Source organism: Bipolaris sorokiniana (assembly GCF_000338995.1).
Source record: "Bipolaris sorokiniana ND90Pr unplaced genomic scaffold COCSAscaffold_4, whole genome shotgun sequence".
NCBI lineage: Eukaryota > Fungi > Ascomycota > Dothideomycetes > Pleosporales > Pleosporaceae > Bipolaris > Bipolaris sorokiniana.
The window spans coordinates 433656-446600 of NW_006911898.1; the positions used below are offsets into that span (position 1 = coordinate 433656).

The following is a 12945-nucleotide window of genomic DNA, read 5'->3' on the forward strand; positions in this document are numbered from 1 at the left end:
TCTCTCGCATCATTTGCAGCCAGACAGGCGTCTGCGTCTAGAAAGCTAGAAAGCCGAACGCCACGCCTTGCGCCTCCGTGGTCCAATGGCGCGACTGCAAGTGGGGTGGCTAAATCGGAGGCGCAGCGCTACGAACGGCTGACCGCCACGTTTTGCGGCGTTCCGGCGTTCCGGCGCAATTGCTGACGTGCTTTCTTGCTTTACACTTGCCTTGCTACCGTAGTTGGCAGCTATACTCTCGCTAGTGGGTTATCCGCAAACGCCGGGCGCTTGCTTAATCTCTAGAAAGGCTCACCTGTTATACTAAAATTTCACGATATACAAGCGGTGAGGTAGAGACATGGGATCTTTGTTGAGGCGGTGTTTTGTTGTATGCATTAATGCCGAAGTTTAGAGCGTGCGTGCGCCGAGGGTGAGACGGACGGGGTAGCTCTTTCCAGGGTTTACCTTGGTGGTGTTTATAGCAACTTGTTCGTACTATTATTAAAAACAAGGGGAGGGAGATCAAGCCGAAGTTTTGCCCTCGATTGGGAAGTACACCGATCCGATCCGATCCGTTATCTTTTGGTCACACACCAGGTAGTTATATTGGTTTACACTATACATTATACTGTAGATGTTTTGCGGGAGAAAAATACACCATGCACGACGCGTATTGTTGAGTGCGATTGTAAAGGGGGAAACTGATTTGTTTTTTTGTGTGGAATGAGATTGTTTTGTTGGAATTAGATCCTTGTGTCTAGTCTAGATTCTTCTTCGCAACCCTGTATTTTGCATGCAAAAAAGGGCGTCATAAAGACAGACTAAGTGAAAAAACGAAAGAGAAAGAAACGCCCAGATGATGCAAGTTTTTGCGCTTGTAGATGGAAACGATGATCAAGAGATTCAAAGAGAGACATGACAGCGTGAGTGTGGGTAGAAAACAGGATGAATGATTACGAAGGAGGTGTATGTACAGAAAAGAAACGAAAGTAAAAAGACAAAAAGTAACCCAAGAGTTATGGAAGAAGGAAAACGAGTTTATGTGTTTTGATATAGATACAGGCAGTCAACTGTGTCGATGTTGAGGGTGAGCGCGCGCATCGTTGTTTGGCTTGCCCATGGTCGTGCTAGCCTTGCGTATCAAGCTAGTGCGGCGCCAGTTTGGGTCGGCGGAGGGCCTAGGGGTGCGGGTGCAACCAAGCGATTGCCTGGATTGCGTTTGTACGAGTAGGCCAGCGAAGTGATGTAATGAGCGGTTTCTCAAAAAACGACATGTGACATGATTAGACGTGCAATACAGCGCTTCAATACGTAAAGGCTTCCTCTATGAAATCAACCGCACCCTCGGTAAGCAGTGGCCGCACTGCGTGTCGTACACCGTCGGCCATGCCGCCAGACGCGCATACGGTCACAGCCATGGCACCAACGCGGTGCTTGGCCTCCTCCTCTAGCAAGCTCCTCATATTGGGCCTACCGCTGTACATCTTGACAGTGTCGCTACTGCTCTCGACACGGCCCTTTGGTCTGGAGATGAAGAGCTTGATGCGGAGGCACTGCTTGCGACCCTTCATGCGGAGGACTTCGTCCATCCATGGGCGCACCCACTCCAAGCAGTCGGGTGTGGGTACTGTCCAGATGAGGACAATCTTTTGCGTGGCGGTTGTGCCGTTGTTGAAGCCATTGACAAGGTGTTTAAGGTACATGACCTGGTGGGTGATGCCTACACCTCCGGCAAACAGCACGCAAGTACCATACGAGTCAAGGCTGTGGTGTCCGCCATATGGGCCTTCAATGAAGCCCCACGTAGTAAATTGCTCATTGGGGCTTTTGCTTGCCTTTTCGTACATTTGACGGGTGAGTCCGGTACGGGCACGGCAGATGAGACTGATTTGTTTTGATTTCCTGGGTTGGCCGTTGATCATGGTGACGTCGCCTTCCAAAGTGGGGAGCGTCATCTCTTTGGAATCATCGGTCAGGGTCGCAGCCCAGGCGACGGAAAATGGATGCGAGGACCAGAGGGAGAGGCGAGGCATCCACATGTGCACGTGACATCCGGGACGGGGGGTCCATTCGCGGACCATGTTGATGGTTAGACGGACAGCCTCGCCAGGCATGGCCTCAACAGTGATGGAGGAGCGTTGCTTCAGGCTGAAGCCGTAGTAGCAGATGGAGCACAGGCGGAGGAACCACTCGGCCGCCCAGAAGATGAAGATGAGGTACATCCATGGGACTTGGGGCAGAGCGTGCAGCTCCAAGTGCTTGTACAAGCCGAGGAGAGCAGCAATGACCATGAGGCGGTGGATGTTGAGAAAGGTCTCGTAAAAGGCGTGACGGAATGGCGACCAGGCCTGGATGCCGATGAATGTGAAGGCGACAGTTCCGACCATGCCCCATCCGTAAGAGCCCTCGGTGTGGAGGGCAGCTACGACGGCGGGCCATCCACCACCAGCCTTGGTGTTATACAACCAAGCGGCAGTGTGGACAATGGCTTCGGCAATGGTGATTCGAGCAGCCCAGCGGTGGAAAAGGTTGAAGTCGTCGTACGAGACCTGGAGAAGAGGGATGAGGGGGTTGTTGCGGAGGGCGAAGAGGATGGTGGGAATGAGGTTGAGGGCGGCGAGGGTTCCAGAGCGTCCGCGAAGGGCGGCGAGCGTCTCCTTGTAGTCGAGGACGTCGTAGGGGAGGGCAAGACACCATGCAACGTTGAGGCCTACGTAGATGAAGAGCATGATGGTGTGCCATCTTCCAGGGAGGGTTCCGTTGTCAATAGCGCTGCTGATCTGGAACTGGGCGTTGTGCTTCTTCTTCCAGAGCGGGGCGACGAGGATATGACGGTTGAGCCAGGGCCACCAGCTTGTTCGGTTGGTCTCCCAGTACTTTTGCTTGGGGTTTCCCATTGCGGTGATGTGTCGGCTGTGCTTCCAGAGCATGTTGGAGATGCGGAGCATGAGGAGCATGCCAGAGATGCCTACGAGCATGTAGAGGAAGGTGTCGACCCACATGAAGTTGCCGACTTGGTCCACGCCAGTGAGACCGTACGAGTACTTGAGCTCCTCAAATTGGGCGGCATTCCAGTCGGAGAGGAGGTGGCGCTTGACAGCGGGTGCCTCCCGCGAGCGCAGTAAGCCGGAGAGAGACATGTTGGCGGATAGTAAGGGGGGATTGCGCGATGAGCGAGGGTCGAGGCACACTACCAGGTGCTCTTGAGTGACGGTCGGTGTTGTTGTGAATGTTGTCGCTGTGTAGCTAGGTGGTCCCACGGGCGCTTCGGAGTCGAGAGGCGAAGCGATAGGCGTTGGCGGAATGGGAGGAGGACAAGCGTGGTCACAGGAAATGCATTACAAACGGTAGTGGACGGGCAGTAGTCGTGTATGCACAATGGTGTCAGAAGGGCGGGAGTGGCCTGCACAGTATCGGGCGTGAATGAACGAGGGGGCGTGTTGTGTGTTGAAAAGATTGATGGTCGCAACGGCGTGGCTGGGGTGAATGGGCTTGGGATGGTGTGACGGGCGGCGGGGGTGGGTGAAGTTAAAGCAAGCAACAGGTAGACAGGGAGGGTGTTTTTTGGTTCCCGTAGCGAGTGAGGAACAGTGGAAACGAATGTGGGCAGAAAGCCAGACAGCAGGGACGTCGAGCGTGAGGTCAGAGGGGGAGCGAGGGAAACAGTGGATATGAGGTTCGCGCGAGGGGGTGGCCTGGCCGGCAGCGACCAGGGGGAGGCGCCGGGGCCAGGCGGACGATTGGCTTTGGCTGGTCCGACCAGCTGCTAGCGGGTGAAACGGGGCGGCGGAGGCTGCGAATGCTGGCCACTCAGGCCCGCGTGCCTGGAAGCGCCATGAAACCAAGGCCCCTCAGCCCACCCTCGCCAGACCAAGCCTGCCCATCCACCATCCTATCCCGACCACCCATCGCCATCCCACATCGGCACCGCCGCCCAGCCTGCACAAGCCCACCAAGACGTGCCGGCTCCCGGCCGTGCTGTGCTGTGCTATGTGCTTCTAGGTGCAATTCCATTATACACGCTGTATCAATCCATGTAGTCTATACACGCTGTCGCCTGCTGGTGCCAATCAGGGCGCGGTGCCTGGCGATCCACACGCAGACGCCGCGCCACAGACACTAACTGCCCACGGCCAACACGGCCATGAGAATGATGATTGTTATTGTTATTAACTACTGCCATACTGATGATGATGACGACGCCATGATGGGCCGACGCGCGATGCACGATGCGCGACGATTCCATCAAACACCATGGTTTCCTCTCTCCAACTCTCTTTCCCTCTCACATGCACTATCGCCCGCCACACCCGCCTGTCTTATCCCTCTTTCGCGCCCTCTCTGCAGGAACTGTGCAGGCCCCGACGCCATGCCCGGCCGATGACATGTGCGGCTCTAGCCCGCCGCCGCCTCGAGGCCAACACCCAAAACCGTCCTCCAAGCGAGTCAACTTCATCACACATCCTGGCGGAGATCGCACTCATCTGTTCAGGTAAAACGGCTTTGATGCACCCCTGGCTTCATTTTGACATGTTCCTCACGCTGCCGAGGCCGTCGTCGTCCATGTCGCGTAGAAATCTCCACCATGGCGCGAACCGCCAGCGGGCGTGCTGACAGCTATTCATACGCCCAGTGCACTACCAAGGCCGAGAGCCGGCGCTGGGCACGACACAATGCATTTGCCCTGTGCAAGAGAGCAGCCAGGCCAGCAAACCGGCAACCAGGCCAGCAGTCTGCGCCACGTACCTACACTGCCACGCCTACGTAGTATGTAGCTACTAGCATACTTACTAGCATACCCACACCACTCAACAGCCCTCGTCCCTACTTGCCACGAGGCGCCGTCGCCGCCCTACGCCTACTATCCTACGGCGCTGCATTCTCTTGCTGCTAGTGTATACGCTCTTCATGCACACCACAGTCAACCAATGCGCGCGCTTGGTTCCCCACCCGCACGTGCTTGTCATAAACCACTGCTGTCTCTGTCGGCTCACCCACGCCCCCTTCGCCGCCACACTGCCCGGCGGGTCTCGACGGACCAACGCCCTCTTTTCATGAATAGCACTTCTCGACGGGCACGCATGGCCAACCTGGGGGAAATTGTCTCAGTCCTTGTTTACCCGGCACTCGGGTTCGACCTATTTGTTTCTGCCGCTCAACCTCGGAATACCAAGTCTTCTAGGCAATAAACCTACAAGATTACCTCCATACTAGCCACAATCTAGCTCATCCTCATCCTCACACCCACACCCACGCCCCAAACAAAACAAAACAAAGCAAAAATACGTCCTGCTGACTGTCCGCTTCTCTGCCCTTCTGGCTGCATCCATGCTGCCATCGCATCCCGCCTGCGCCGCTTGCCTCAACTATATCGCTTGACCGTGGTGCTGCTTCGGCGTGAGCCAGTTTCAAAACACCAGCGCCGGAGTGTCGCTCTCCTTCTGCCGTGACTCGGCTGACCTCACGATAACGTTGAAACATTTGTTCATGCGCCGCCTGCTTGGACCCCACCCGCTGTCAAACAATAGCGTGTGCCTTGCCAGGCGGCATAACGCTTCTGGTAATCCTTCACACGCCACGCCTCAGCTCGTCGACGTTCGCCAAAATTCGACGCAGTGACTGGAAAAATCGGAATAGTCATCGAATCCTTCACATTGCGGTTCCACCTATGTCATTTCCGCCAGACCTCGGGACCCGCTCACGTCTAGGTTCTTCAATGCATGGTTTTAGAGTGTGGCGCTTCCTCCGCCATGCGCTATCGTTTGGTGTAACACATTGACAGCGACACGCTTGCACGCCCAAGGGCATCCTCACTCCGAATCTAACACAACGCTTATTGCAGCGTACGCTCTTGTGTACACTACTATGTAAGCATTGTTCGTATGTCGGCTTTAATATCTTACAATTACGGCAGAATCCTTGTTAGCTGCGACATCACCACCACCGTCATTGTCACCGCCATCTCCCTCCACCCCACTCCATAGTGCACAAAACGAAGCTCCGATTCACAGTATATACGCCTGTACCTGCACTGGTCCTCCGATGCGCGACCACGATCCGGATAATCACTCTGTCTGGGACCGAGCGTATGAGCTTGCCGAGAAAACTCCAAGCCACACAGCCCTCCCAGGTCCCCACGATCAAATGATACGTATCCGCAGTGACACCCGTTGGCGTCCCACTCAGTCACCAAACCGACCGACCCAAAATCTGGCCCGCTCTCGCCCTTCGCTAACTTATTTTTTGCAATGAAAGAACCTAAAAAAGCCCACCGACTCTCCCCGGGCCTGTTTTCCACATGAAACCACTAACTTCAGCTCCACCAATCTCCGTCCTTGGCATCCAACCGCCTGGAGGAACCTCCCATACATGAAACACTTTTGCAATCTCTACACCGTATACCAACACCCATCAAGCTTTTTCGCTCTTCAGCTTGTCATGCTGTCGTGTGTAGATTGCCAAGCCAATTGTGAAAGTCACAAGCAACTAACCAACAAAACAAGATTGATATCAATTTACATCCCGTCTTGGTAAACCCCATGTGTGCTTCTAATCTTTTTTTCTCCTTCTCCGCCTTTTGTTAAATCTCTCTGCAAATCTTTCATTCGCCTAATACTACTAGATCCTTGCCGTCGTCCGTTGGGCGACTTTCTTCCGAACATTCTAGATCTTATAGCCCATGGAAAAATACTAAATTCATGAAGGGTTCTCCCTTCCCTATCCCGTCCGCCTGGTTCGCGGCTGAAACGTGGGAAACAACACAATTGACTTGGCGCCTAAACTGTTATGAGATGCGTAGATATTACTGTGCGGCAAAGAGACATATCTCGTCCGGTCACGTTAGTGTCATGTGAGAAGGACACAATGGCAATGGGGGAGGGGTAACATGACTACATCCGTCTGTGTGTATGCACGCCTTCGAACCACACTCTGCTGACCGAGGGCGTTGTCATGTTTCGTATCCACCAAGGTGTTTGTGTGCCGTCCCGTGTCATCATTCCTTGGCTCTTTTTGCTGTACGCCCAGCTACGTGCACACCACCCCGCCCTTCACCGCTCTCTCTTTGTTCAACACCTTGATTCATGCATTCCCAGTCTAATATCGCGAGATACGTCCCAAGCCCTTTCTTCTCACCCTTGCGTTATCAAACAACACCTATATATAGCGAGATGTACATTTGAAATCTCCCGTTCAAATCACACTCAAGAGAAGAAGAAAAAAAAAGCCTTGGGGGTTAACTATCCCAAAATAAAGCATTTAACAACAGCTAATATGAATATGTTCTTCTAATTTGAAACCTCCGTGTACAACGGTCTCTATATACGAAATTAAACAACACACATACATCGCCTACTGCGCATGGCCCGGCTGCGAAGAAGAGGCTCCACCAGCACCACCAGCTGGTGTCCCAGCGGAAGCAGCAGCAGCAGCGCCGCCCGCAAAATTGATCTGAGCAAGGGCATCACGTCTCCAAGCGTCGTCATCTGCGCCCTCACTGTCGGAGCTATCGCGATTTGCGACTCGGAGACCGCCGCCTCCGCCTGCACCTAGGGCTTGGCCTTGATTTCCGCCATATGATGCATTACTCGTGTACTCGTCGTGTTGTTGCTGCTCGTGGATATTGCCGTCTTGAACGTATCCTCCTGCATATGACGGGGTATCACCATAGTACTCTCGATTGTTCCACATATTGTTGTTGTTGTTGTTAGCTTGGTCGTAGTCGTCTACGGACCCGGATGAAGGACCCGGCCGCAGCACGTTTGGCACGGGGCCGCTGAGTCCGCTGCCCCCGTCTTCAGATTCGTATTGTTGTTGATGCGGATGATACGCGTTTTGATAGTTCATGGGTTCGTAGGCGCCCATCTCGTTCATTTGGTCCTGGTTCTGCATGCGCGGGTCGGCAAGGAAAGAGTGCCGGTTGTCTGTCGGTGTGCGGTCGCTGGGATCATGCAGTTCCACGCCTTGGGGTGGACCTTGTGGTGGCGTGTTGGACATGCTAAATTGATGTTGTTGCTGGGCGTGCATGCCTTGCTGTTGAGCATACATACCAGGCTGTTGGTATTGCTGCTGCTGCTGTGCAAGAGATAGATTATTCATAGTCGCCGTCATGCCCATTAGACTCGGGGCTCTTGTCGACCCGGCCTTGATGCTTGCTGGGCCGCCCATTCGCCCAAGCATACTTCCACTCATACTAGCCCGAGGACCAGGCTCTTCTGTAATCATCATCTGGGAATCCTGTCCATTAGGATCTCGTATACTGTATTGGGCTATTGTGCGCATCTTTCGCGTGACCCATCCTGCGAGAATCTTTCCGCGTTGCTTCTCGCCCAGACGAGACCGGTGGAAGTCACCTTTTTGCACAAACGAGACGATATCAATGACCAGCTGATGCTCGTTCAAGATTGCATTGACAATCACCGGCACCATGCTTGCAAGGAAGTTGCGTCGGAAGATTTCCACAACGACAACAACAAGCCCACCTGCTTGGAAAACAGCACTGTAGAGTGTTAGTAAATATTCACGAGGTAACAACGAACCAAATTAACTTACCAGCCTCCAGGAACAATGTTCCGGTGACAACGTTCGACAGATTGCTCAATGTCCATTGAGAAATGGTTCAGTCCGTTGACTTCAAACGTGTCACCTATGCTTCCAAGAACGAAAAGTACCTGCATATCAACAGGGGCACCGTTAGGTCCAATGGGCCGTGTCACATTGTGCAAAAATCCTAAATCGCCTGTACGAACATATCGCACATTTGGGTCTCCATCAATCGTCCTACCGTTGAAGCGCTCTGCATCCAAACGCTCTTTTGACATGTAGAAGCTATAAGCGTTCGCCTCGGACTGAACCCAGATCTCGCCATACTCGCCATTCAAGCACAGCTGGTTTGTCTCTGGGTTGACAATGGATATTTGTGTGCTCACTGGCACCATGCCCGAGTCTTGGACGAGCAAAGCGTTGGGCTCTGTGTCAGGGTCAACGGGCATGACAAGGCCGCGTCGCAGAGCATGAACATCGAGATGGAGCTCGACTGGCTCAATACACATGTATGATCGCGATGCTACCATTGGGTTCAATACATGTGAGTAGACAGTGTTGATTGCGGTTCGGTCTAAGTTAGCTGGCGCAAAGTGCACACGCACTCTTTGATCTGCATCGAGTTAGCAATCATGAAAGTCTTATCATACAAACATTCACTTACAAACATCAACGCGTGGTCTTCCATCAGTCGCAATCATGAGATTCTTCAGCTCGTGCAGAGCCATACTCTTACCAGCCCCGCGTGCGATGGCGTGGTCCAACATTTGACTCGTTGCATATGCATCCTTGATCTTGTACCGCGAAAGCGTTTGGAACAGAATATTCGGGTTTTGTGCAAAGTCTACAGGTGACACCAGGTATGTGGGTGCAGCAAGGAAGATTCCCATGAGACAAGTGTGAAGGAAACCAAGTCCTATCGTGCTTCGGACACAACCAAGAACCGGCCGTGTACTTGTCATTTGGCACGTTTCTTTTTGGACCTTGCACAGTGCCATGATTTGGCTGTGGCCCAGCTGAACTGCGATACGACGTTGATCGGGCGTCCAGTACGTCCAGACTAACACTGGGAAGCCCGCCTGAATCCATGCCGGTCGAATTGTAAGCTTGAGATCGCGGCAGCCACTCGATTGCTTTGGCGGTTTTGTTGTGCTGTATGTGTTTGGCACATTGATCTTGAGGATAGCGGCTGATTGTTTGATGTGCTGCGATACTTGCTTGATCTTCATTAGGTGGTCAACGTCAGCGTTGACAAGAATGGCTTTGACCTTGAAGTCTGCAAGGATATGTAGCAAGGCCGGCGCATCCTCATTCAACCGGTTCTGATCAATTGGCGCCATTGGTATGCAAACAGCTCCAAGCACAAAACATGCATGAACGGCATAAACAAATTCTTCTGAATGCGTGTACATCAGAAGGAGATGGTCGCCGGCCTGGACCTTGACTTTGTTCTTGAGGTACATTGCTACGCCCGCAACCTTTTGGTCGAACTTCTTCCAATTGACGCCCTTGCCCTCTTTTCCTCGACCGTCGACTGTGCAGTAGGCAAGTTCCTCGGCCTGCCGAGATACACGCCATTGCATCAGGTCGTGAATATTCGAGAACTGATTGAGCGGAGTCGATGTTCTGTCGTCGATGACGACTTCGCGATGATCGACACCTGAGTATTGCTTGTCTTGGAGCATCAAGAATTGTTGACGTGCCATTGATGCCTCGAATGACCACATGCCGCCAGCGGGGTCGTCACCGAGTGCAATATTCTGCACTGATCGCTCAACGCCAAACTTTACGTGCACGCAAGGCAGAGAACCATTGTCAAACTCTCTTCTACAAAGCATATTGCCAATCTCTCGCCGTCCGTTCTTGATGACTCGTGGAAGTGTATTAGGTGCTGTAATCATCACGCAGTATACTCGTAAATGATGTTCTTGGTAGAGTACCTCCATACACCTCTCAGATAGTGAATCCAAAAAGGGTATATCCAATTGTTGTGGTGGTCCACCTGGATTCGTGGGCGCAGTCGATGCGGCCTGCGTCTCAATGAGAATGATTGGCAGGTATTCACCATTCACATAGGAGTCAAACGATGAGCTATGACACGTTAGACAGTCATTGCGTTTTGGGCAGCTCACTTACCAGTCGTAAATCTTTGGTACGGCTTTCATGATGCTTGTGACCAGGTGCTGTACAAAAAAGTATCGATGCTCGGCTTCAAGCTGACCATTTTCCACCCATTCAACACGCTGTCTGATGCGATCTTCGTACAATCCGAGGACGAATATTTTTCCCTCTACAATAAAGCCGAGGAGTCCAGTGCGCAGAAACTCGAGTTCAAGCAACTGTGGCGTAGGGCTACCCTCAACAAAACGGTATGGCCGGGCATGGAAAATGGTCTCTGTATGCTTCTGCAGCTGCCAGAAGCCACCAGATAGTGAAGGTGAATCTACCCAGATCTCGCCTATCGAGTATGGTGAACACAGAAGACTTGTCTCAGGGTCTACAATGGCTAGTGTCGCATCCGGTATGGGATATCCAAAGGCACCGACTCGCATGGTGCCGGGCTCGTTTGCACGCTTGCTTGCTTCTTCTCCAATAGCCAGAACAATGACTTCGTTCATCTTCAGAGCTTCCTTGTCCAGCAAGATTTCTGTAAGCTCTGTCGGGCCCTTCTTCTTCTTCTCCTTTTTGTTCTTTGTGGTGCCACCACCGATGAGACTGGAGTAGCCATTTGCCGCTGCATACTTATCCTCTGTGTCATCTTCGTCATCAGCTGAATCTTCTACTGCTATACTTAATGGGCACCCCATGCGCTCCTCTCCACCTAGCCAGTCGCGTACAGATATTATCATTCCACCATGTTCTGGCAAACAGAGCATTGGCGCAATCAGTTCCCGTGCTCTGGGGTTTCGCAATGGTCTGAAATATCGGTCTCCGAGAATCTCGTGAAATTCACAGTCGACGGTAAGCGTGTCAATCAGACAGATCTTCACGGAGGCAAAATTGGGTTCTGTGTTTTTCTTGAAGTTTCTTGTAGCCATTGGATCTTGTTGGTAGTTGTATGCGGCGCGCTTGAGTCCTGGGTAATCCGCTAGCAGTATATTGGATTTATATTTGGTGATGAGATGTGCATATAGACCTGGGGTTTCCATGGTCGCGGTCTCGAGCCATACGGTAGTGTGGCCGCCATAGACTGCAAACAAGACACTGAGAATGAGACCAGCGCTTTCGCGCGGGTCGAGGTATGTGAGGATCACTTCTGTGGGGTTTCTGGACGGTGCTGGAGCAACGAACTTTCCCTCTGCATCCCGTAGGCTAGTGCTGAATGTGTCTTGGCTCTGAGTGTTGGTGGGTATCGTGCTGATCATGGCACTGATGCAGGCCATTTGGTGCATAATAGTCCTGTGACTAAGCACCACACCGCGAAGGTCACCAGTAGGTGCACGCGAGAACTCAATGTAGGCAACCTCTGGTACTTGCAAAGCTGGAGTATCGTCATGTTTCTTGGGGTGGTGGCTGCCAAACTCGTTCGTCTTCCACCACTCTACCCCACTCGGCCATTTTAGACGGTTCTGACTAATGTCACGATGAAAGGCCTTGAGATTGTTGTCTGTGGTCAGTGCGAGATGAGCTTGAGTCGTCGTTAGGAGAAGAATGAGTTTCTGATAGTCGTCGACGCTATTGATGGGTACCGCTACAACGCCCGCAATGAAGCAGCCCATCAACGCCACGACAAAATCAATGATTTCTGTATCCCTGTACACTAATGCCACACGGTCGCCTCGATAAAGGTTGCTCTTATCCCGAATCACTTTGGCCACCTTTTCCGCGCGACTAGCCACCTTTTCCCAGGTGATGGACGCCGTCTCTTTGCCTTTTGCGTCAAGAACCCAGAAGGCAGTCGTCCTTGGCTGTGTGCGACTGCGGTGGCGCAGGACAGCGCCAATGTTATCAAATTTTGACATTTTGACATTGGGGTTGTGAGGGTCGTAGACGTCAAAGGGCAGATCGCGGGGCTCTAGCGGCATCATGGTTTCGGCAGCGCCCAAGGGGAGATCGTTGGGGTTCATCATGGGAGGTGGGATTGCGGCAGTAGGAGAAAAGGCATCTCCCGACGAATAGCGGTTGGGCCCCCCATACGAGTCGCGATGGTCTTGCATCTGCTGGCCTGTGAAGTCAGAAAAATAGCCTTGGTTTACCTCGAGCATAGTGCTCCTTCGACTGGCTTCTCCCGGAGAGCCAAATTGGCCATCAAAGCTTTGCTGATGGTCTGGATTGAAGGCGTAGTTGCCCATCATGGTGGGCTCGCGCGAGTGGTTGTATTCAGGCGTTTGAGGCCGTGGAATGAATGTCTCGCTTCCTTGCGACAGCTGTGAGGAATTGCGCTGGAGCGAATTTGTGCGCAGGCCCAGCTGCTTCTCTTGA

General features: G+C 52.7%; 4 protein-coding genes across 4 annotated transcripts; 1 reads left to right on the plus strand and 3 right to left on the minus strand.

Annotated features, from left to right (window-relative positions):
- Positions 1-1286: 1286 nt before the first annotated feature.
- On the minus strand, positions 1287-3122 carry COCSADRAFT_169179 (uncharacterized protein; the record flags this gene model as incomplete). The annotated part of the gene is made up of 1 exon (XM_007699575.1): positions 1287-3122. The coding sequence occupies one exon, from the start codon at positions 3120-3122 to the stop codon at positions 1287-1289; it is 1836 nt and encodes a 611-aa protein (XP_007697765.1).
- Positions 3123-4157: 1035 nt separating this feature from the next.
- COCSADRAFT_34787 (uncharacterized protein) lies at positions 4158-4558 on the plus strand. The gene has a single exon (XM_007699313.1). The coding sequence runs from the start codon at positions 4272-4274 to the stop codon at positions 4476-4478; it is 207 nt and encodes a 68-aa protein (XP_007697503.1). The 5' UTR covers positions 4158-4271; the 3' UTR covers positions 4479-4558.
- Positions 4559-5002: 444 nt separating this feature from the next.
- On the minus strand, positions 5003-5487 carry COCSADRAFT_34789 (uncharacterized protein). The gene has a single exon (XM_007699314.1). It carries the CDS (start codon positions 5461-5463, stop codon positions 5221-5223), a length of 243 nt encoding a protein of 80 aa, XP_007697504.1. The 5' UTR covers positions 5464-5487; the 3' UTR covers positions 5003-5220.
- A 1845-nt stretch (positions 5488-7332) lies between these two features.
- Positions 7333-12728, minus strand: COCSADRAFT_85462 (uncharacterized protein; the record flags this gene model as incomplete). The annotated part of the gene is made up of 4 exons (XM_007699576.1): positions 7333-8479; positions 8533-9136; positions 9188-10614; positions 10660-12728. 4 exons carry the CDS (start codon positions 12726-12728, stop codon positions 7333-7335), a joined length of 5247 nt encoding a protein of 1748 aa, XP_007697766.1.
- Between the last annotated feature and the right edge of the window lie 217 nt (positions 12729-12945).